The sequence below is a fragment of the Brachyhypopomus gauderio genome, chromosome 9 (assembly GCF_052324685.1).
Source record: "Brachyhypopomus gauderio isolate BG-103 chromosome 9, BGAUD_0.2, whole genome shotgun sequence".
In the NCBI taxonomy this organism is placed as follows: Eukaryota; Metazoa; Chordata; class Actinopteri; order Gymnotiformes; family Hypopomidae; genus Brachyhypopomus; species Brachyhypopomus gauderio.
The window spans coordinates 24,221,532-24,247,167 of NC_135219.1; the positions used below are offsets into that span (position 1 = coordinate 24,221,532).

Below are 25,636 nucleotides of genomic sequence, written 5' to 3' on the forward strand. Positions count from 1 at the left end.
TTGGTGCGCGTCCTGTGATCGCACATTAGCGCTGCCTCCTCCTTCAGATGTGGATGTGTGAGCACACACACACACACACACACACACTAACGCTTCTGGGATTATGAGTTCACATGTTTCCCTCCGAACTGCAACCACAGTAAACTACATTACCCTGCAAACGAAAAAAAGAAAATCTCTACCGCGCCTGCGCAATGCGAATAGCACGGGCTGCAGCGTATACGCCTGTGACGCCTGGAGAATCAGCGACCTCTAGCGGTACAACTGAAAAACGGCTAGAGGATTCAAAAAGTAAAAATGAATGGCTATCCAAAAAAAATCTAATTTCACACCTTGATGGAGGACAGAATGATTACAGATAATACAATCTTTACAAACTTTTTTACAGCAGAAACGAAATTTTAGCTTGTTAAGTAAGGTATACCTAGCTACTAAATTCTTACTGGCTAATCGTGATATTTTTTGTGGTGGTATGCCAAAATGCAAACGGTCCGATTTTGCAGGCAGTAGCTATGATATGTTGTCAGGGCTAAACCCAGTTCACACGATGACTTAAGAAGTAGGCCATTAAGTACACCATGCATGTGTCAGTAAGATCTTCTGTAGGCCACTGTAATGTTGGGAATATCCACGTAACTGTATGCAACTAGCAACAGGCAAGATTTGTAGATTCCGTAACTTTCAGTAGGCCTAATGCAAATAAATTGTGCCAGAGATGTTACAGCTCTACTCTAAATCAACTCTACTGACATGTTAGTTTCCTGTGCTTTATTCCTTAACAGATGGAGGTATACGCTTGTTTTAGTCAACAGAACAACGTGACAGACGCAGACAACATTCTGATATTTTGTGATAAATGTTTTTAGCAGACGATGTTGAAATGATAAACGAGTCTTTCGTGGTCACCATCAGTGATGGCTTAGTTACCTTGAAAAAGTAAGACGATTTCTGATTACTCCTTTAAAAAGTTACTTAGTTACTTTACTGATTAGCCTATTTGATTTTAAACGTAACTACGTTAGATTACAAGTTACTTTATTACATTCAGCAGCCGACAACGACAAAATGACAAAATTAAAAATCAGTTTTTCCAATACTCACTTTATTGGAAGTGCATTTTTAACAGTAACAATATATCTCCTGACATTTAAATAATGTATCTCCTGACATCACGTGTGTGTTGCTGCACGGTTTTATTTGTAAATGTATTTGTTAACATAATACAAGACAGCTATTCAGTCAGACAGCTATTTGTTTTGAAACGAAATACAGTTACAATTTAAAGCATTTTAAGTACGTTAGCCTAAATTCCAGCATTTTTCAAACCTGAAACACAAAGCAACATTAAAATCGTTCAGTTAAATGTTCCTTCCCCTGTTTTTGAGGGGTGTTTCTTTATACTACCACATATCGTTACGTCACTGCACAGAATGGCGTGAACGCGCTCGCGCTCTCACATGGTCGCGCGCAGCGTGCGGAGTCGCGCGCTACGGTCAGACACGAAAGTATTATCCTTATAATCCATAACATAATCCAGCCTTTAAATGTCGCATAGGCCGGACGTCACAGAAGAAAGCAAAAATATATTTTTTATTAAGGAATATAACAAAAAATATTAATGCAATTACTTGGATTAGTAACTTTATCTGGTTACTGGATTGGAAATAGTAACTCGTTATATTACTCGTTACTGAAAAAGTTGTCATATTAGAGTAACGTGTTACTGAGTAACCCGTTACTGACATCACCAGTGTTGCCCATGTGTGTTGCCTTAAACAGACTCGTCCTAAGCAAATAGAAAACTAATCTTGTTGTACAAGTTGTGAGGGCCAAACGAGTCTGAATCATATTTTAGTTCCTGGATGGCTTTCATGTGAACAATGTGATGACAAGGAAAAAACTGATATTAAGTCATTTGATGAATCACGTCACATAGCAGTCTGTGACCACAGAGACCATTACTACACATTTCCTGCTCGAGTGTTGTCGAGAACTAGGGAGAGTGTTGACGTATATTCTGATAACTACACATCATAAGGTACTCCATCATTTATTGTAATTTAGAAGGCAGTTAATGTAAGTCAAAGTTAAAGTTTAAATTTAATTTCACGTAGAAATAATAAAAAATAGAACAGTTGATTCTGAAACCTTTTTGGCTAAAAATGTTAACTTAATTAAGCTTTGTACTTTATACTGACAAATGCTATAGAGTGGTTAGTAGGCTACGTTACCTCTTTTCCCACAGTATTATCTGGCGATTACGAGCTTGGACATGGAGTAATCATAACTCATATCAACGTAAATCATAACTTTATTTGAGTTATTTTTGTAAACGCTCTTCTTCGTGCCTTTCACAACACACTGCGGTCAGCGATTACAGAATCCGATGGTCACCGATTAAACACAGATTAATAAATAATCATAATTCAGTGATTTTACTTTTGTGTTCTTTGCTTTACAATACTATCAACATTTTTTACAGGTGAAAAATATTTTCACTTGTAAAGCAATTCGTTTTGGGACTAAACACTGTAGGAAAGTTAATATTTTGAGGTGTGTAGTTGGGCTCTGTTGCGGTGCACCATAAATAATCATTAGCTGCTCTTATAGACTCCTGCCAAGGCATCGGGGCCCTGGAGGAAGACAGCTGCACAATAACACCAAAGAACAGTGAAAGAGCTTTTTTTTCTGTGGGTGAGCTTAGTTGAGGGGGGGGGATACTTGCCGTTTGAGTTGAGGGGGGGTACTTACTTTACCCAGAGGTGCTCTGGAGAGCACATTTTAAATGCACGTGCATGCAGAGGTTTTATCATGACACTCATAAATCTGTCAAATCTTTATTATGGCTTTGAATTACTAGTAAAGTATTTTCATTTACATTGATATTAGCAAGATTGGTCATAGGCAAATGAATTTATAAATACTCCAATACTCAATACTTGATTTGAGGAGAGATTCAAGGAGATACCCCCCCACCCCCCAGTTAAAAAGAAGTATGGGGATAATAACCACACTCATCTCCCATTACCCCCCATACCCCCCCCCCCCCCCCCAACACTAATCTCCCTTTACCCCCCCATAACACTCATCTCCCCTTACACCCCATAACACTCATCTCTCTTTACACCCCCATACAGGTGAAGGGGTTCTGTACAGATGAGGGGGTTCTGTACAGGTGAGAGGGTTCTGTACAGGTGAGAGGGTTCTGTACAGGTGAGGGGGTTCTGTACAGATGAGGGGGTTCTGTACAGGTGAGAGGGCTCTGCAGAACTGCAAGCATTCTCTTCATTGCTCAGTGGAGAATGTGGTGCTGTTTGCATCTGTTTACTGCAGGTCTAGGTGAAGCTGATTTTTGACATGACATGGAGCTAGCAGATGTGGCATTATCAAGTTCAGGCCCGTAGCCCCCCCCCCGTACACACATGCCCCTCAAGATAGGTAGGCTATTCAATGAATGAATTGTTAATCTCCGGTGATTATACAGACGAACAAATAAGATATGTGTAAATTAAAAGGTTTGAAGTGTGCTCGTGTATTTAGGGGGCATTGGAGTAGAGAGCCTAATGAAGTCCACTTTTGGGGGGAAAAGATCCCCCCCCCCCCCCCCCCCCCCATCACAATGCTGGCTACGGGCCTGAAGTTGTTGAGAAAATCTGGGCCAAATATCCACCCCATCCCAGTACAACCTTTATAATACAAGACGTATTGATGGGAAACTTAAAATTAATTTAAATTACAACCCCACAGGGGGCAGTGTTTGCTAACAGATTGAATGTGTCTTCTAACCCTATGTGCCACAAAACAACCCTCACACAGACCTGCCAGTTTCATCTAGCATTCTAGTTTGAGTATTCAGTTTTACTTTTAAGCGTACAAATGCATTCATAATGATTTTACACAAGCACTGAGTCGTCCTGTTTAAACTAATATTTAAGCAAATGTTTAAACATATTTAGTTATGTAATAACCAGCACAAATTTTTTTGTTAAACTTGTGTTCTGTCAGGAGCAACTTTTTAATCCATATACATTGTCTTTGGTGAAAAAAATACATTAAGAGTTCATTTGCTTTTCTTTCCAACTTGCATGTTCTGTTTGAGCAGAAAGGAAATGCACTTTTATTTTGAGATTTTCACACTAAAAGTCCGGAAGTGTCTGAAAAAGTTTATTCTAACGCTAGGAGCCTGTTCGGTTGTCTTTATTAAAGTCTCCGCTTGAGCTAGAAGGGAGATCAGGATGGCAGAAATATCGCTTTATCTCGCTAACGCCAACATTACTTTGACAGAGGACATGGGCCCCGAAAAGGTAGTTCATGCTATCGTGTGGATAAATGTGTCAATACTTCTCTTAGATGGTAGAAAATACTCCAGCTCTTACTTTTGGTAACGGTTTCTTAGGGGAACATGCACGCTGATTTTACAATTGACATGCATTCTACATTATAGATTTGATATTAATTGGACTTTACATGTAATTTGCTGGATATTATTGCGTTTAGCCTAAATAAAATTTTATTACAATGGGAATAATTTGTCAAATTTTAGTAGACATTAATTTACCAAGAACTATCTAGAAGTAGCTAAATTATCTGCTTTCTTGTGTTTAAAATATTTTTTTCATGTTTGCCTAAACATGTTTGAAATGTGCCTCTTGGAAACTTTATACAGGAGCTATTAATCCGAGTTCAGCAAAGGTTCTTTCTTCTGTAAATAATCTAACATAAATTGCTGAATCTAAACTAGATTAGGAGTTGGTGTGTAGTGTTTCACTCACACTGCATTGTGCATTTCACTACAGAGCATCACCAAAGGGAAGGAATTTGAATTTGTTGAGCTTGGAGACCTGGAGACCAAAGAGGAGAAAAGTGCCCGCAGACTGATTCACTTCTCCAGTGGGGAGACCATGGAGGAGGTCAGCACTGAGGAGGAGGAAGATGCTGAGAAAAACGCAGAAAAAAAGGATCTTTTGTCCCCAGTAGACATGGTGTGTGTGTGTGTGTGTGTGTGTGAGTGTGAGTGTGTGTGTGTGTGTGTGTGTGTGTGTGTGTGTGTGTGTGAGTGAGTGTGTGTGTGTGAGTGTGAGTGTGAGTGTGTGTGTGTGTGTGTGTGTGTGTGTGTGTGTGTGAGTGTGTGAGTGTGAGTGTGTGTGTGTGTGTGTGTGTGAGTGTGTGTGTGAGTGTGTGTGTGTGTGAGTGTGTGTGTGTGTGTGTGTGTGTGTGAGTGTGTGTGTGTGTGAGTGTGTGTGTGTGTGAGTGTGAGTGTGTTTGTGTGTGTGTGGGGGTGGGTGGTATTTATACTATTGTCTCAGAATAAATGAAATGATGATGTTGGAGAAACAGAATTGAGCAAAGAAGAAGAAGAAAGAGGTGATTTAGTCCAAGAAGCTGTTGACTAACTGTTGTTTTTCCCCCGTGTTTGTTTGTAGTCTCAGATGACATGGGGGCCGTATGTCTGGTTTCAGATGTGGAGAGCTGCTTCATCCACAGTCTCAGGTACAGCTGTTCTCCAGTTGGGCTCTCACCGCTTTCTCTTCACTGCATTAGGGATTGCTGATTGCTGACAGTAATGTGTGTGTGGTACTCTATGTTGTACTTCATTTATTGATTTATCTTTTCATGAAAATGTAGTAACCGGAAATCATTTGACACTTGATCATTCTAACAAACACATCCCAGTTCCTGAATAATATATGTTTACGTGAAATTAAGACTGTGAGTCGGGCCTTGGAACAGTGGGTGACAAACCGTTTACAGGACTACCTATGCTAAGATCAGTGCTCAGATGTGGGTACTTTGACTGCTTTACTGAGGATAAGGAGTACTGAACCTGTTATTGTTTTTACACACCAATTGTATCTCCTTCTACTATATGTATACTGGGGTCAAAATGATTTCTTCTGCATGTTTAGTCTTTCCTGTGATTAATTGTGCACTTCCCATGAATTTTCTCTCTCCAGCTTGCGATTACCTGGGTGAAAAGATGGCGTCGCTGTTTGGCATAACCTCATCTAAATATCAGTATGCCATTGATGAGTACAACAAGATAAAGAAGGTATGAGCTGCTCTGGGTGTGATGGTGATCATGAAGTAATGGAGACCTTGAGTCTGATGCCTCAAACATATAGTACTTCCTTTACCTCCTTCATTTTCCATTTCCTGGTCTTTCCCTTATTTATTTACTTACTTTCTATCTTCTTTCCTTCTTTCTTTCATTCATTCTCCATGACATTTTCTGGTCTTTCACACTTTGACTCTTTTCCCATTCCCTTTATGTTCTTCTCTCTCCCCCCGTAAGAGGGAGGGGGTGCCTGTGGACTCTGGCCTCTCTGAGGAGGCTGAGGAACTTTTTGTGGAACCACAAAACGAAGAGACACATGAGCCAAACCTCCACCAGCCTGAAGCTACCGCTGCTGAGGACATTACCACCAGTCTTCCTGTTCCTTCACCCAGCACCATCAGTGTCCATGGACACACAGTCAGTCCTTAACCACCATAACCCTCACATTCTCCCCCTCTGTCTCCGCTACAGTATTAATAAGGCTTTGTTTACTGCTTCCTGTCACAGACAGCAGACAAGAGGGTGTGTCTCTATTAACACGTGCTTTCTCCAACCTGCCACACTACACTCAATCTATGCTAGTAATAAGCTGCTTTACTCTAAAAGTACTAATTGAAAGTAGTTTAGGGTTCAGACCTCACCAAAGACCCCAAAAGACTCAGTTATTCTATTATACATTGCACTTAAATTAATTAACCCAAAAATGTAAACATACACATACATCTGTCTCTGAAAATAGGAAGTCTGAGGGGAAAAAAAGCCTTAAACTCTACAGTTTTCTCTGTATTTATTACATATTTATTAATTCATATTTATGTATTTGTATGTATGTGTTTATTTAATTCTTTATAACATGCTCAGTGTTTTTGAGAGAACAGGTTTTTTTTACAGTTTTATATGTTAACAGTGGAATAAAATTCTAATAATAATATTTGTTTCACCTTTTTGCTTGTTTTATTTTAAGTTAAAAGATTAACCCAGACTCTTGTGTTTTGAGGTCTCCAACTCACTACAGGTTGTGTTATTTGTGACTATTATGCTGAATGACAGCTGAGGTCAGTCCCTGGACAGCACGACTGAAAGTTGTTGAATCAGACCAGCTACTTCATTCCTCATCACCTCATCTTAAGATGGTTGGAGGTGGCCCTTTTTGAGCATGTGTGAGTCTAGCGTTTTGTACTGGTATACTGAAGACTGGTAGGTCAGACTCAAAGGTCTAGTTTTGAGACTGAGAAGAACTCCTTAAGCTGAAAATGGAAGAGAATATTACTGTTCTTAATCCTTACAGTAAGGCCTTCCCAACGGCTCCAGACAGGCTAGTAACCATAATCCTACACTCTTAGACTGACTGTCTACTTGTTCATGTTTATCAAGGCAAAATATTTTAACTAAGATAATATATACATGAGTTATACTGTGTAGGCAGTGCTTTGGAAATTCACCCTTGTGAAATGTATTGGTAGTGTGGTATTTCTACATGTCATAACTTATCACATTTGTGGTATTGTGCTAGCTTTCCACCCACCATGTGCTAGTCTGGGGAGTTGAGTGGTGGATGGTGGTACCACAGAGAGATAGCACAAGTCAGCTCCCCAACCCCCACAGTGAAGGTCAAACAAGGCCAGTCTTGAGACATGATACAATAGAGACCTCAGAGAACGCTGGACTGCAAAATAACGTAGCGCTGAATCAGTCAAATAATGACACCTTGGTCTCAACATCCTGGTATCTCGGAGCACTTTATTATTCAGAGACAGGTTGTGGGTACCAGTGTTTGATGTGTGTACTTTACAAAGTGATTAAACAGTCCATAACCCAAAAAAACTAAATCAATTCAAAGAGTCAAAACCATTGTTCAGAACTGCATACAGAAACATGATAAGACTGCTAATGGGTTGTGTGTAATGTTTGCTGTCTGTAATGTGTTCAAATGCAGTCTGTGTCCCAGAGAAACAAAGCAAGGTGGCGCTCTAGAGTCTTGACGTGGTTGTTACAGCAGGTAGCAAAAGCATGTGTGACAGCTGATTACTGTTATAACTGTGTGTTTACTGCTGCTGTAACCAACTCTATGTCAGAGGCAAATTAACTTCTGAAAAACACGTCTATTAAAAAAATTCCTAGAAATTCAGAAATCCATTGTATATTATCCATTTCCATGTATTAGTGGCTACACCATATGTATTTAAACCGTTGTGAATGTCACTGAATAAACATGGTATGCCAGATGAATAGTTTATGGCGAATAAGCGGATACTCATCATTTCAGGCGAATAAGCAGATACTACAGAGATGTAATACATAGTGCAGTATATCTGTTATCCACTAGGTGGCCATATAGACATGATAGCCTCTATTTTGGACACACTCAAGAAAACTGTATTAAAACACATCTGCACAATTTTCACTTACCTTTGTCATAATTAATGAGTAAGTAGTCTTTTATAACAAATAGGTGTGTGTGTCACAGAGGTTAAATATCATTGTAGCTGATGTACTGACACACAGTCATGCAATAATGCCCACGGAAAATCCCAAGTGACTCCTCATGACAGTGTTTGTCTACATCTAAAGCATTTGTCCGGAAATAACACCCCAGGAAATCTGGCTAACACATTGTTGTAGAGTCACATGAGATCTAGCGTGTCCCAAGCCATGTCTGTCATCTTTATCTAAAAGTGTACAAACTCCCCAGAACAGCAGAAACACCCACACCGTTAACACCCTCCGCTGGGATTGCAGGGGGGATTTTTCAGTGCGTCTTCTTGCATTTTGCACTTTGCCCTCTTGTATTAAATTTGAATTTGCACTTCACTTAATGACTTTCACATTCTACATTCCCATTTTGTGCAAAAGCATTTCCTCTTTCATCTGGCCGTTTCTAAAAATGGACCTGGATTGATGTCTTTGTGTTTCTCTGTAAACACACTTCTGACTTCATTCACTGAAGAGTCTGAGTCTGACCCATCGCCAGTGACCAGTACCTGCAGTAAAGTGGACCGGTCAGGCCCATCGCCAGTGACCAGTACCTGCAGTAAAGTGGAGCGGTCAGGCCCATCGCCAGTGACCAGTACCTGCAGTAAAGTGGAGCGGTCAGGCCCATCGCCAGTGACCATTACCTGCAGTAAAGTGGACTGGTCAGGCCCATCGCCAGTGACCAGTACCTGCAATAAAGTGGAGCGGTCAGGCCCATCGCCAGTGACCAGTACCTGCAGTAAAGTGGACCGGTCAGGCCCATCACCAGTGACCAGTACCTGCAGTAAAGTGGACTGGTCAGGCCCATCGCCAGTGACCAGTACCTGCAGTAAAGTGGAGCGGTCAGGCCCATCGCCAGTGACCAGTACCTGCAGTAAAGTGGAGCGGTCAGGCCCATCGCCAGTGACCATTACCTGCAGTAAAGTGGACTGGTCAGGCCCATCGCCAGTGACCAGTACCTGCAATAAAGTGGAGCGGTCAGGCCCATCGCCAGTGACCAGTACCTGCAGTAAAGTGGACCGGTCAGGCCCATCACCAGTGACCAGTACCTGCAGTAAAGTGGACTGGTCAGGCCCATCGCCAGTGACCAGTACCTGCAGTAAAGTGGACTGGTCAAGCCCTTTTTGTATTGCCAGCTGAAAAGCCACCTGTGGTTTATTCTGATCTCAGACCCGGTAGCCGTGCTCCCCCCCATTGACTGTTGAAAAATGAGGGTTGCTAATAATGGCAACTTCAAGCCAAAGCAAAACAGCCCCCTCTTCCGCTAGTGGTCTCCATGGTGATGCGCTGGCGGGGATTTCCACCCATTCTCCTGTTTCCTGGCCCGTCCGTGGTAGGACTGGCCCCTCCCAGCACGACCCACACACACCCCTCCCAGCCCACACATGAACCAGGACCAACTGTTAAAAGCACCACAATGTCATTTAAAGCCTTGGACCAAAGATGGATCTGAATGCACACAATTTAATCTGATATCTACAAATACGTCAAGACTTCTTGGTGAAGGCATTCTGCATGCATACATGACAACAGGAGTTCAAACAGCAGAAATATGTTTCATTACATTAACTTTAAAAATAATTACTTGCTGTACTGATTTCTATTCCTGTGCTTCTTTATCCACATTCTCTTCTCATAAACAACCACAAATGTGTCTACGGTAGTTGAATCGCTAGCTCTAGCTTGGCTAGAGTAGCTAGGATACACTACCGCATCACTTCCTGTATTTCAGCAACAATTTGAGTTCTGCATTCTTAATTTGTGAAATTTTGTTATGCTGGCAAGTGCATACATACACACAAAAGATTTGAACCATCATGCACTAACCAGTGTCAAAGCAAACGCTATGCATGTGTCACTACAGAATGATGGGGACCGTGCAGACATCTTTTTTTGTGTCTGGAAAACCCCTGCATTGCGGTAGTTGAGTGTAAGACTCTAGGATGAGGTCAAACTTTCCTCTTTCTAAGGGTGCTAACCAGTGGCTGTGTGCTGTGACTGCACAAAGTGGTACAGCGTGCTCTCAAAAGCTTCAAAACGGACCTACTGTGACGTTCTCTCATTCGGGCTCACTACATTTACTCTATGTAGCAATGGCTCAGTAGTTCGAATGAGTAGGGAGAACCTCGTGTTTTGCAATCCCATGCAGTTCCATATTGCACCTGGGATCGATCACTGGTCATTACACGATGGTGTGATTCATACACCCAATGTGTATAATAGCAAAAGTGTTTCAGATGTGTCCCGTGCAACAGAGGTTAGGTTATCATGCACGCTGTGTGGGTTCAAAAATTTAGCAAGTCTGGCCAACTCTTAGGGTGTCTGTTCTTTACATTTACACAGTGATTTACACTAAGTCTGACTTTATTTACATCATTGATAAGGGAGGGATCTGTGTGCTGCTTGTTGGCTGCTAGCCAAGGGTTCCATGTGACCCCCAACATGTTAGATCTGATTGGGCCACTTCCTTTAACTTGGCACGGAGCAGAACCTGTTGACATTCCATCGTGTCATTGTATCTGGGATGTTGTGCTATTTCCTGTTACAGAGAGCTCATGTCTGAACGCAGATAGTTTTGAGGGTGGATCCTGTGTGTGTGTGTGTGTGTGTGTGTGTGTGTGTGTGTGTGTGTGCGTGCGTGCATGCATGTGTGTGTGTGATGACCTTTTTTTTTGTTTTTTTCTGTCCTGTTCTACATTGTATTTTACACTGATATGATCATCAATTGCAATTTTCTTGGCTTCTAAGTGTAAGGAATCGACCATACTGTGCCCACAGTAGACTAATTAACATTAATTTAATTGATTCATGCATTATGAAATAAGGCTATGGGCTAAATTTTATGAATGGACTATTAATTATCAGAAGAGGTTGGACCAGGAGGTTAATGGCATATTGAGTTCAGGTTGTATCATGTTCTACTGGTGCCTTTGTCTGTATCGTGAGAAGTAACTTTGCTTTCAGGGAGGAGATGCTAATGTGAACATTTTTAAGCCTGTTACTGAAAGGAACTCTAAATATTTTTGCCCTAGAAGATAAAAATAACACATTTACCAGTGGCCTGTTTAGCAACATTCTTGTTTCTATTATCACAACATAATAGAAAATCATGAGAAGTAACTTTGTTTCAGGAAGGAAACGCTAATGTGTACATTCCTAAACCTGTGCCTGAAAGGAACTTAAAGTATTTTTTCCAGACATGATGATTTTACACAAGATTGTGTAAAATGTGTAAAAGTACAGGAGATGTTCGATTTTACACAAGATTGTGAAGAGTGCAGTGTGCATGGTGGTGGAGTGTGTGGCAGCAGTTTGGATTTTCTCCTGCACATTTACGCTGTAGTGAGCTACTACAAAGGCACACAGAGGTGTGTGTGGGATTTCCCCCCCAGAAACCTGAACAACTACAGATGTGTAAATCCCCGCTCCACGTTCAGGGGCAACAGACTCTCCCTGTCTCTCTGCTCCACGTCAGCACGGTCCGGGTTAGATGCACATGCCTCTGCTGCACAATCTCTGTAGGTTTCTGGTTCTTTATAGAATGTCTGGGGTCCATGTAGGTGCAACAGGGCAGCATATATGGATATGGTAATTGTCACATGCCTTGAGTGAGCCCTTAAACTGGGTGTTTTATAGGTTCTTAATGGACTGTATGTGAATTATTGGTTAAATAATGGTTAAATCTGGAGGCACCTGACCCCCAGAAAAGCATGGAAAAAACTAACAGGCATTTTGGACTTCTACACACCTGGGCCTCTGACAAACGGGGAAGTTGAGGGGATTTCTGAAATGAAGAACTGCAACCAGTTTAAGGAAGTACAGGAGATGTTCGATATGAATTTTCATAGATGTTTCTGAATGACTTCAGGTTCAGTAGACAGTTTGCACCATCATTGTAGCGGATGCAGCTGAGAACAGTAGATGATTACTGGTACAGCAATGATTAGCTATAGGCCTACCATTCAAAATATCCAGAGGAAAAAACAATAAAAATGTTTATATATTTATTGTGAAACATTCCTTTAGCAATCATGTCTAGGAACAAAATGATCAATTATCAGCAGGCGTATCTAAGAAACTACCGGTAGTTGCATCTTGTCGCGGGAATTACACCAAGTCATACACGACAAAAACACAGAAGGAACTCTGGTTCCGTGAGCAACGCCCTCATCATTCCGGTATAAGTCCTCTAATGTTCTAGAAAATCACACCCTTTGGGCTGTTAGGTCTTTTTGTTTCATGTGCAGTCTGCTTGCATAACAAAATTTTAAGTAAATCAGTTTCCATATCAACAGCAATTCTAAGTGGATCAGTTCCGCGCAATAGCCTAAAACAGAAAGGGGAAATTGATTATTAAGCTACTACTTTTAAGTAATAGTAAAATCACATTAGGCAAGACTTCCCTGAGACGTCAAAAAATATTATGAGTTGACGTCTATGGTAAAATAGGCCTACTACTGATACTAAATCTTTGATGATAACGCATTTTAGTCATACATGCGCAATGCTAAAATGGCGTGTGATAGTGTTGGATATGCGCTCCATGAAATCCAAGGGTAATTCCAAAGTGAAGCCAGACGAGCCATAACTCCTTATTCAAAGTAATATGCAAACATCAGAATCAAAATGACATCAAAGAAGGTGTTTAAACAGTTTACTGTCAGCCATTTATGAAACAAAAACAGGTATTTAACCAGAGCTGGAGTGGCTAATCGGGAGATTCGGGAGGATTCCCGATGGGCCGGCTCATGTCAATCTCTAGTTTGGGCCGATTGGGATGGAAAAATAATTTTGGGCCGGATTTGGGCATGAAACTCCCAGGCTGAAAAAGTGGCCCACTCCGGCCCTGTATTTAACCATATACAGAGCATGCCCTAAACCTTTGAAAGCAGATTAAATAATATTGAATTGTTGCAATTAAAATAAATTCATTCAAATTAACACTTTTAACACTTTTTAAATTACATTTTAGTCTATTCTGCAAATTGCTGTAAATTAAAATCTAATTTATTATTCCAATTTGTTTATCCATTTTCAGGAATGTTAGTTATCCCACCAGGAATCTGAGATCTTGTCCATTGTGTTATAATCCAGGGTTAATCCAGGGTTAATCCAGGGTTAATCCAGGGTTATTTCCATGTTGCCAGAAGGAGGATCGTCTCCAGGGTTCCCCATCCTTCCCCAGTCATGGTCACATCATGACCGTCACTGCTCATACAGCCGTGTATATTCTTATCCTCTTCTCCACCCAGCATGAAAAATTTGACTTCATACAAGAAAAGCTTTAATATGATTCATTTTTTAAATGGCATTCATAATATTGTGAAATCACAAAATTGCCACAATATCGCAATTGTGAAATGCACATTTGTAAAACTAAGTCTACGTTATAGCCTATCTGTAATACCTTTTTCTAAAGCTACTATTAAGACACTAAACAAGCCACATTTGCTAAGCCATGCATTTTTAAAATAAAATAATGAATCCGATGCCTATTCATTTTATTTTAGATAAATTCATCACATACACACATACATACACACACACACACACCGTCAGTAAAACGTTGCACCAGATAATGCACTTTACTATAACATACAAAATAAAGGTTTTAGATGCTGTGCAAAATATTGCATTTGGAATATCTTTTCAACTTTTCACCTTTAAGTTCCCATTTCTCTGAAAAACGTAATTCTCTAAGACATGAATGACAAAGATATGTGGGGCTTTTTTCTGTGTTGCTGGACAGCTCTGCCTGCCTATTTTAAGCTTGAGTTACATGTTCTAAATCAGCTACAATTCATGATGATTGTATGGTCCTGTTTGTGGTAACGTCTAAACATGCTAACCTGTGTGCGTTTCCACATGAAATATATTTCCACTTTTGAAGTCTGTGCTTTTTTGTTGCCTTACTGACATTTGTGGTAATTAGAAGCTTCTACACAAAACCAGGCGCTCAGTTTGCAGCCCGTATGTACGCCAGGCTGCAAGGCTGAAGGTCTGTACTGAGTCTGTTCCAGTGCAGGAAGCTGTGACACACACCCACGCCCCGTGTTTCTGAAGCGTGGTTGGGTAAGGAGGGGATTTCTGCACCACATTGTGGTAGATGTAATTTAAAAAGCTCCTCTTTCTCACTCCTTAGTGTTATTGTGCTACATGTTACATTTTCTAAATACTTTTATTTTGGCGTGAGTTGGTAATTTTGCTTTCAAAGGCAACAAGTACTGGAACGCATTAGTCTGGAAAGAGGCAGATTTAAGGGGTTGCACATATGTGAAAGTTATAGTCTTGCACTTAATATTCTCTGAATCCATGAAAGGCTGGCATCTGAGGAGAGATGTGCTTTTCCATTAGAGACTTTTAAAGCATGGCTAGATGTGTGATCCTACATAACATCTTGGAAAATGCATCAGTTCTTAGAAGCAGAATTCCTGTTGGTGTTGAGTATGTCATATATATCTGTTTTAATTAGTGTACTGAGTTTACTGTTACTCTTCAGTTACACACGTTTATGTATGGACAATGATATGTCTGGCCAAATGTACATATATGTCATTGTTTATAGATATTAAAACATTACACAAGGTTGTTTTTTACAAGGTTGTTTTTTTTCTTTTTTTGGGGGGGGGGGAGTGAGGGCGTTAGCTTGCAGGTCTTCTGAGAACTTGAGGCAAGTTTAACATAAAGGAAGGATGTGTAGATTATGGTTAAGCTCCTGCTCCTACCACACTGTATATCACATTACATGAATTACATTTCAAAAATATCCTGTAGAGCAAAGTGTATGTTGTTGTGTGATTCAGTCAACAATTTGAATTATAGTAAAATATAGTTTTTTAGGCTCTGAAGAGGAGTTTTTTCAAGTTTCACAAGCATGTGTTGGCTTAACAACACCAAAATGCTGGTCAGTTAGTGTAGTCTCCACACAGTTGAACAAATATAGATGCTGCATAAATGGGATACAGCCACTCTGGCTAGATAAGGATCCATTCAAGACAGTTAGCAATAGGTGAGGGAAGATTTCTCTAAATTAACTTTATTTATTTTTACATTCTACTATTTGTTTTTAAAGCCATCAGTGAATTAGCTCCACAATGCATTTCTCCATCTCCTGTTCTCATATTGTGTCCCTAGGACTTTTAGGTCATTTCCCCACATTAAGACTTGTCCCAGTGTTAAGTTCAAAGCAAAATGAAAGACCCACCTTTTAACTCTTAGTTAGTTAGACCTGAGGTGCCCTGTGGCGTTTGTCAAGTTCACTCTTGTACTCTTTATGCATTGTTAATTCATCTGCTTCATTTGGAAAACACTTTGCAACCTGTTGTTTTTAAATGTGCTATACAAATACAGGTGAGCTTGTCAATCACCTACTTTAATCATCGCATATTAATTCATCCCTCAATAAGAATGTTCTTTGTTCAAGAAGAGAAATCAGATGCATTGTCCGATCCCAGTTAATGTGGATGGGAATGAACCAGACACACTGTGGCACTGGAGTCAAAGGTGTGATCTGTTCCGTAATGCAACCTTATACCAGCAATCATTTAACTTGTACAACCACACAATTAGTTGATGTTTTAATAACCTCTTGTTTTATGCAAAAACTAAACGGTACTATCAGCCCGGCGTCATACTTAAGAATACGGTTCGGTCCTGAAATGAGTCCATTATTTTGTCTGACAGCAATATTGTGTTTAATTGATCGTGATAATAAATGAGAAGCTGAGATGTGAGATTTTGTAACCTACAGTTAAGCTATATTGCGTTGCCTAAAGATCAATCGATGTCTTCTGAACGTTAATTTGCACTTTTAGGAATAACAAACCAACATTCAGGAAACGGCGACTTTACTCGAATTATCTGATTTAAACGAGGTAATTCAACTGGAAACGCAGCCAAAGCCGCGCTGGCTCCTTAACTCGCACATGACCCGGTAGTTCAATCTGGGACTATTTCCGGGTGTAAATGTAATCTGCATGTTGCCGCAGTAGTTTTCAATACAGATCAGTTTCACGTAGATTAAATCTGAAATTAAGATGTCCCGCGGATCAAGTGCAGGGTTTGATCGTCATATTACTATTTTCTCGCCCGAAGGTAGACTTTATCAAGTAGGTGAGTAAAAGCTGCATTTTAAATGTCCGGCGATAGTTAGCAGACTAGCTAGCCTACTGCTACACTTAACTGCATTGTCATTGTCTAAAGTGTTAGCTGTAGTTAACCTGAATCACAGTGTTAGCTGTAGTTAACCTGAATCACAGTGTTAGCTGTAATTAACCTGAATCACAGTGTTAGCTGTAATTAACCTGAATCACAGTGTTAGCTGTAATTAACCTGAATCACAGTGTTAGCTGTAATTAACCTGAATCACAGTGTTAGCTGTAATTAACCTGAATCACAGTGTTAGCTGTAGTTAACCTGAATGGCAGTGTTAGCTGTAGTTAACCTGAATCACAGTGTTAGCTGTAGTTAACCTGAATCACAGTGTTAGCTGTAGTTAACCTGAATCACAGTGTTAGCTGTAGTTAACCTGAATGGCAGTGTTGGCTGTAGTTAACCTGAATGGCAGTGTTGGCTGTAGTTAACCTGAATGGCAGTGTTGGCTGTAGTTAACCTGAATGGCAGTGTTGGCTGTAGTTAACCTGAATGGCAGTGTTGGCTGTAGTTAACCTGAATGGCAGTGTTGGCTGTAGTTAACCTGAATGGCAGTGTTGGCTGTAGTTAACCTGAATCGCAGTGTTAGCTGTAGTTAACCTGAATGGCAGTGTTAGCTGTAGTTAACCTGAATGGCAGTGTTGGCTGTAGTTAACCTGAATGGCAGTGTTGGCTGTAGTTAACTTGAATGGCAGTGTTGGCTGTAGTTAACTTGAATGGCAGTGTTGGCTGTAGTTAACTTGAATGGCAGTGTTGGCTGTAGTTAACCTGAATGGCAGTGTTGGCTGTAGTTAACCTGAATGGCAGTGTTGGCTGTAGTTAACCTGAATGGCAGTGTTGGCTGTAGTTAACCTGAATGGCAGTGTTGGTTGTAGTTAACCTGAATCGCAGTGTTGGCTGTAGTTAACCTGAATCGCAGTTAATTTTTAATTTTAATTTAACTTAATAATTAAGTTACTTTGTTGTTGCCTTTATATGCTATGTGCCCAGATAACCTATAACCTTTTTCACTCACACAGAATATGCATTTAAGGCTATTAATCAGGGTGGGCTCACATCAGTTGCTGTCCGGGGTAAAGACTGTGCTGTTGTTGTCACGCAGAAAAAAGTTCCGGTAAAAACTTTTACAAATTACAAATTGACCTGCATTGGTGCATCTGTTATTGAGCAAAACAATAACATTATTATTATTATTATTATTATTTTAGGACAAGCTACTGGACACTTCTACTGTCACTCATCTGTTCAGAATCACGGAGAACATCGGCTGTGTGATGTCAGGGATGACTGGTATAAGCCCTTCACCTTTTATTTGTAAAAGGATTTTTGAATTTATTAAACACAGCGTCTAATCTACGGTAGCGATTCTTGGCATTTTTCTATTGTTGTGTGTGTTCTCAGCGGACAGCAGGTCTCAGGTGCAGAGAGCGCGCTATGAAGCAGCTAACTGGAAATACAAGTATGGTTATGATATTCCAGTGGACATGCTCTGTAAGAGGATCGCGGATATCTCTCAAGTTTACACACAGAATGCAGAAATGAGGCCACTGGGCTGCTGTAAGTCTTCAGTTGGACATCTAAATCCTGGACGGAAGAGTAACACTTTGACAAATACATTTTAGTATTGCTAAAACAAGAACCACATGCTACATGTTATTTATCCAGCATAGTTCCACATAAAAATAGTTGACTGCCAGTCAAAGTATTTTGCCTTTTCCTAAGAAACTGTAATAAATCGTAATATTCATTTTAAATGCTATCTGTTCAGCAACACCAAGTGTAGTCGGTTACCCCTGGATTTGTCTGTGTCGCAGGCATGATTGTGATCGGTCTGGATGAAGAATATGGGCCCCAGGTTTATAAGTGTGATCCAGCAGGCTATTACTGTGGCTTCAAAGCAACAGCTGCTGGTGTCAAACAGACTGAGGCCATAAGCTTCCTGGAGAAGAAAGTGAAAAAGAAACATGATTGGACTTTCGAGCAAACCATAGAGGTTTGTAAAAGCACAATCACCAGTTTTAAAACAAGTAAGCAGGTAATTGTGGTGTTTGGTGTAATGACCATTCAGCAAGTCTCTTTGTATGATGTTTACTTGTAAAATGTGTGCTAGGTCTCCATGTCACATAGCAGCCTCTGTCGTATAGCAGCCCAAACACATCTCACAGATTTCATGATAGTTATGGTTTATGAATCTTTTCACAAAATATTTTCCACTGCTCCACTCAGAAGCCTCATGTAGAATTGCCTGGTTCTCCAATCAGCTATGAGCTCATGAAGGATGCTGTTTCATAATGTCGTCACGTGACCATGATGGAGGACACCTTCCCTTCCCTTCCACTGAGAATAGTGTCACCATGGCTACAAACCCAAAGAAACCTCTATACAAGCCGAATTGTAATGAATGGATACCATCCTGTTCTCGTGCTTGATATTCACGTTCCTTTTTTTGTACTCTTATCTTTTCTCACAGACTGCAGTAAGCTGTCTTTCCACAGTTTTGTCCATTGATTTCAAGCCGTCCGAGCTGGAAGTTGGTGTCATCACAGCAGAGGACCCCAGATTCAGGTAAAGTGGAGTCCTGCAGTAATTTGTGTGACTGTAGGACTCAAACCTCTAAGCTTTGGCTTGACTCTGCCTGAGTCACGACGTCTTCCTGAACTCTTTCTGGATGATCAGGTTCTCACCACTTGAATCTGAAAGTAATGAATGTCAGTAATAGTGTGGTTAACAGTAGACCCCTAGCAGTCCGTTTATCAGTGTGGTCCCATTCTATAATAGCTTACTCCTGTGATCAGAACTGTTTGTGTTATCAGGTTGATAACAGCAAAAAATGCTGGATCGGATATCAGTGAAGACATTTTTGAAGAAATAGCACATTAGTGCTTCACACTTTAATCAGGTCCAATGATGACCGTTTAACTGTAGTTTTCTTCACATTACCGATTAAAAACTGTTGTATTCAAAGGCAACTATCCATGCACTCTCAAGTGTGCTGATTAGCGTTGCTATTATTTAACTCGGTGTGGCGAACAGGTTATCTGCCTTCTAATGAGAGCCAAACAACGTTTTGCCAACATTCACTGCCTTGGATCCGCAGTCAGTGGTGAAGAGACTCTTGGCCTCTCTCTGTCACCACTGTTTTGTGTACGTGGTACGTAGCAAGTAGATCAGCAGTTTACTTCTGAAAATCACAAAAAGAACAAATAAAAAATCAGTGTTGATTTGCAAAGTTACTTGTGTTTAGTAATGGAGAAAAATGCAGTCGAACCACAGTGTACATTTAAAGAGTGAATGAGGCAGCACCACTGAGAGAATGTAGGAGAGTGCGTGTACGTGTACGTAGGAGAGTGCGTGTACGTGTACGTAGGAGAGTGCGTGTACGTAGGAGAGTGCGTGTACGTAGGAGAGTGCGTGTACGTAGGAGAGTGCGTGAACGTAGGAGAGTGCGTGAACGTAGGAGAGTGCGTGAACGTAGGAGAGTGCGTGAACGTAGGAGAGTGCGTGTACGTAGGAGAGTGCGTGTACGTAGGAGAGTGCGTGTACGTGTACGTAGGAGAGTGCGTGTACGTGAACGTAGGAGAGTGCGTGTACGTAGGAGAGTGCGTGTACGTGTACGTAGGAGAGTGCGTGTACGTAGGAGAGTGCGTGTACGTAGGAGAGTGCGTGTACGTGTACGTAGGAGAGTGCGTGTACGTGAACGTAGGAGAGTGCGTGTACGTGAACGTAGGAGAGTGCGTGTACGTGTTTTTGTTGTGAGTACACTACAGGTGATGACCAAGGCAATAATGTCTGACTAAGAAAAACAAAGGACTGAACGGATATGGAAAGAACAACAAAACGACATGCTGTTTTGTAAATCAGTCTTTTTCATGCATGATATCTGTAAACAGCGTATATAAACAAGCCAATATAATTCCCCTAAACATCACGGCTCCGTATTTCACTTGAAATTCTCTGGTATGTATGTATGTTGGATGTCGCATCATTATGACGTAGTTTGTGGGTTGTAACTGTGCCCTCCACCACTGTTTTCTGTTCCAGGATTCTCTCAGAGTCAGAGTTGGATACCCACCTGGTGTCTCTGTCGGAGAGGGATTGAGCTGTGGAAGAGTCCCAGTACTGCTGATCAGAAGTGCAGGCTTGGTCCCCATGTATATTCCCCCTGTTCCATTAAAGATGTTTTTGGAGAAAATGTGTAATTCACTCTTTGTTGTTTTGGGGTCATTATACAACAATATGGAGAACTGTTTTTTCTACTACATCATAAAGCAGGATTTGCCACAGATATTTAGTTGAATGTCTATGGTTACAACTACGATGCACAGACCAACACTCATCTTGTAATGAAAGGAGCCCAACAATTTAGAAACCTTTATACATCTGGAAGTGTGCAGTCACAAATTGGGCCACTCAGAACTTAAGGTACCTCCATCAACTTCACGCTTCACAAGCTTGAAGGAATACTAGGCAGGTGTTGGTGTCTGTGATATCTGAATGGATGTGTTGTACTCTATCATTGACTGAGAAACACTGCATTTTATGTGGCTTTAATATGAATATATCAAACCTTTTTTACATATAATGTGTTGCATCCAATGGTATCTCATTGCCCTATGAGAGGATAAAGATAAGCCTCCCACAACATTTCTGTTTTAGTACCAAACTGGAAATGAAATGATTATGAAAGAGATAAATGATTGTTTCTCAATAAAAAAAAAACGTCAATAACTTGACATTATCTGACTATATACAATCTGGAAGATTACCAGTAATGGCCAGTATTTATTTGACTTACATTCACATAAATACAATCGACTCCTCTGACGTATCCTTCATTGAAGGTGTGTTTTGTTTATTGCTGCTATACCCGACAGCACTGGACTGTAAACAAATACCTTAGAAAAGCCTAAAAAAGGTCAGAATTTGTAATTCCCTTAAGCAAAGAAAAGGGAAGTAATACATATAGGGCAGGGGTGCTCATTACGTCGATCGCGATCGACCGGTCGATCGCGAAGGACGTGTCGGTCGATCGCGAAGGAATGTGCGTAGATCGCGTCACATAAAATAGTAGTAGATGAATCGCACATCTGCACTGACGGTTGTATTTTGATTGACATTCACGGTAGCCAATCTGCAATCCACTCAACAAATAACGTTCGCCACCCCCCACCCCCCCGCTCAACAAATTACGTTCGCCGCCACCCCGGTAGATCTTTCTGACTTGGTCATCTTATAAGTAGCTCGCAAGCTGAAAACTGTGGGCACCCCTGATATAGGGATTCTACACTCACCGGCCACTTTATTAGGAACAACGTGCCAGTACCGGGTTGGACCCCCTTTTGTCTTCAGAACTGCCTTAATCCTTCGTGTCAGATTCAACAAGGTACTGGAAACATTCCACAGAGAGTCTGGTCCATATTGACATGATAACATCACACAGTTGCTGCAGATTTGTCAGCTGCACATCCATGATGTGAATCTCCCGTCCCACCACATCCCAAAGGTGTTCTATTGGATTGAGATCTGGTGACCGTGGAGGCCATTCGAGTACAATGAACTCATTGTTGTGTTCAAGAAACCAGTATGAGATGATTCATGCTTTATGACATGGCGCATTATCCTGCTGGAAGTGGCCATCAGAGAGATGGTTACACTGGTCATAAAGGGATGGACATGGTCAGCAACAATATTCAGGTAGGCTGTGGCATTGACAATGTTCAATTGGTACTAATGGGCCCAAAGTGTGCCAGGAAAATATCCCCCACAGCATTGCACTACCATCACCAGCCTCATGTTACTGACGCCAAATTCTGACCCTACCATCCGAATGTCACAGCAGAGATTGAGACTCATCAGACCAGACAACTTTTTTCCAATCTATTGTGCAATTTTGGTGAGCCTGTGCGACTTGTGGCCTCAGTTTCCTGTTCCACCTTAATGTTCAACGTTGTGTGTTCAGAGATGCTCTTCTACATGCCTTGGTTGTAATGAGGTACTGTTGCCGTTCTATCAGCTCAAACCAGTCTGGCCATTCTCCTCTGACTTCTGGCATCAACAAGACATTTGTGCCCACAGAACTGCTGCTCACCACATTTTCTTTTCCGGACCATTCTCTGTAAACCCTAGAGATGGATGTGCATGGAAATCCCAGTAGATCAGCCCTTCTGGCACCAACAACCACGCCACGTTCAGAGTCACTTACCCCTTGTATTACGTTTTGGGTCAATTTGACCCATTTCAATTTTTGTGTTAACCAAAGAGCAGGTTATCCTTTCTTTTTTTCCATTATATTTTATAGATGAGTTTTCCTCATCTAGGGTCATGAACTGCGGTGTAAAGTCTGGACACTTTGATGTGTTGTGGTGTGTCTACAGTGTTTGTATACAAGAGAAGAGAATTCAGAGGACAAGTCTGTCAGTGTCCCTTCATCAGATGAAAACCAAGAAACGTAGCAATCATCATCCACAAAGGAGACATGGACATCTAAAGATGGTAAAGTAAAAGGATCAACATCCCCACACCAAAGCCGAGGGAAACTGTCATCCTCTTATGTTATCAAAATGACTCCTGAATCAGCATTTCAGCGTCATATCCCCACCCATAGAGAAGATAACCCACGATACAACCAACTTGGAAGGGAGGCGTGTCTTCTAAGAAAAATGGAAGCCCCTGGATCCAACTGACTCGCATGCTTACATTGGAATTCTGGAGTATACCTGGAGTATTCAGGTCAAAGGTGAACTTAACCGTAAGTTCATGAAATGAAGAGAATGGAAAGGTGATCTATGTCTTTAGAGACACTTCACATGCTCTTTCAACCATGACACCAGAGCTGGTCGACGTTGGAGAGACAAACTTGTAGCGATCAGAGATGTTATAAATGGGTCAAAAACATGCCTTTATTGTATAATCCTGGCCCACATTACTGTGGATGAGCATCTCTTTCTGTTCAGAGGACGCTGTCCTTTCTGACAGTATATGCCAAACAAGCCTACAAAATTAGACATCGAAATATGGGCAGCCTGTGATGCAAAATCCAGATATGCATGGAACCTGTAAGTCTATACTGGAAAGCCAGCTGTGGGAGCACCTGAGAAGAATCAGGGAATGCGTGTGGTGTTGGACATGACTGACAGGTTGCAAGATCATAACATCACGTTTGACAACTTCTTTAGATCCTGCCATCTTGGAGAAAAACCTCTGGAGAAAAAGTTGACCATGTTGGGAACAGTCAGAAAAATAAGCCAGAACTTCCCAGTGAGATTCTGAAGATGCAAGGAAGACCTCAGCATTCCTCAAAATTAGTTTTCACAGAGAAAACAACACTTGTTTCTTACTGCCCAAAGAGAAACAAGAATGTTCTTGTGATGAGCACAATGTACACAAGAGAGGACATGGAGCCACAAACGATCCTGGATTACAACTCCATCAGAGGATGAGTGGACAATCTTGACAAAGTCACAGCAAGACTGCCCGCTGGCCCCTGGTGGTTTTCTACAACATTGTGGACATGCCTGTGTGCTGTGGATTGAGATCACCCAGCAGTGGAATGCCAGCAAACTCTTGACTTTTCTTGTAAGAACTAGGCAAAGCACTCGTGACTCCCAAGATCCAGAACCGGGCGAGGCCAGCTCAGTCCCCAGCAGCTGTCATCACAAAGGTCCAGGGCGGGGCATCTGTGTTCATGAAGAGGGAAAATTTGAAATCAAGGAGTTATTTAAAATAGTGTTGGAATTATATAAAATTTCTTTTCATCTCTTCTAAATGTTTGTATAATCTAAATGTTTGTCAATCTATTTTGACTGTTTTTAGTGGATTTACACAATATTGGTAAAAATGACCCATAACATCATACATTTTTTTTCACCGTTATACAAGGGTTAAGTCACCTTTCTTCTCCATTCTTGCCCATGTCTACATGTCTAAATGCATTGAGTTGCTGCCATGTGATTGGCTGACTCAACATTTGTGTTAATGAGCAGTTGGACAGGTGTACCTAATAAAGTGGCTGGTGAGTGTATATGTAGTCACATAGGACACCTTGTTGTAATAGGCCCTTTGAAAGGAACACAACTGTGGCTTTTCCTAACCTATAGCCATATATGGTCTGCTGTAAAAAAACGATAGCAAAACCTACACACCAAAGCTCTGGTTTGGCATCTTGACAATTTAGCTAGAAGTGTCTCAAAGACTTTCTCTTTCCCTTTATTGTCATTCACTTATACATCTTTAGTTTGAAGTAATGCAAAACACATGCGAAGCCCAAACAATTTGCTATGCACTAAGAGTGTACTATAACACAGTCAGCTGTCCTGCAAACTGTTGATATTTCATGGTTTTACTGTTTGATCTGTCTAGTGTCCAGTCTTCTGGAGTGGTGAGATGACTTCAGGCTGGAATTCACCCTCCATCATGGGCTGATGCTGCACGGCTAGTTTGATGATTAGTTTTCCTCATTGGACTAAACACTGTGTGAAGTATTGGGGATTCCCTAAGATGTCCCCTCTGTGTACTTTAGTTCCATGGTCTAGACTGTGAGCTAATCATAAATGGTAATCCTGGTTTGATTTTTTAAAATGCTTTCCTAAAAGGACATCAATTATAATGCATATGTTGATGATGTTTTGATTTGAATATAAGAGACAAAAAATTTTAAAGATCTTATGAACTGCATTTTTCCAGCATTTGACAGCTCGGTCCTGTCAGAGGTGAAAACTTCATATTCAGTCTTCTACAGTTAAGAGGACATTTTGTTTTAGAAAACCACAGGGGAACTTCTGTTTAAATGAGTCACATGTGACCCACCTCTACAAACATAAGGAATTTTATTCACTGAGTAATGACCTCTATATGACTCACGTTCTCCATTGAGGAAACGATACCCTTTACAGTACAGAGTTGGCAGTTTATGTACGGTAAATTTCAAGTCATGAATTTTGGCTTTTCCAAAAGAACCCG

The 25,636-nt window shown here is 41.0% G+C and overlaps 3 protein-coding genes across 4 annotated transcripts in view; 2 read left to right on the forward strand and 1 right to left on the reverse strand.

Annotated features, from left to right (window-relative positions):
- LOC143523548 (serine/threonine-protein kinase D3-like) overlaps positions 1-57 on the reverse strand; it is a 47,292-nt gene extending 47,235 nt beyond the window's left edge. The window contains exon 1 of the mRNA XM_077018074.1: positions 1-57. This exon is cut by the window's left edge and continues 186 nt beyond it. The gene's annotated coding sequence lies outside the window, so the exon portion shown is untranslated.
- A 4,094-nt stretch (positions 58-4,151) lies between these two features.
- LOC143523549 (protein FAM177A1-like) lies at positions 4,152-8,328 on the forward strand. 2 transcript variants are annotated; one of them, XM_077018077.1, is made up of 5 exons: positions 4,152-4,304; positions 4,797-4,910; positions 5,424-5,490; positions 5,955-6,049; positions 6,293-8,328. In XM_077018077.1, exons 1-5 carry the CDS (start codon positions 4,236-4,238, stop codon positions 6,482-6,484), a joined length of 537 nt encoding a protein of 178 aa, XP_076874192.1. In that variant the 5' UTR covers positions 4,152-4,235; the 3' UTR covers positions 6,485-8,328. The 2 variants fall into 2 exon arrangements, with proteins under 2 accessions (XP_076874192.1, XP_076874191.1); XM_077018076.1 differs by having other exon boundaries at positions 4,797-4,982; positions 6,293-8,318.
- An 8,118-nt stretch (positions 8,329-16,446) lies between these two features.
- Positions 16,447-20,881, forward strand: LOC143523550 (proteasome subunit alpha type-6). Its single transcript, XM_077018078.1, has 7 exons — positions 16,447-16,639; positions 17,698-17,792; positions 17,887-17,968; positions 18,080-18,235; positions 18,493-18,671; positions 19,149-19,243; positions 20,720-20,881. Exons 1-7 carry the CDS (start codon positions 16,564-16,566, stop codon positions 20,775-20,777), a joined length of 741 nt encoding a protein of 246 aa, XP_076874193.1. The 5' UTR covers positions 16,447-16,563; the 3' UTR covers positions 20,778-20,881.
- The last annotated feature ends 4,755 nt before the right edge of the window (positions 20,882-25,636 follow it).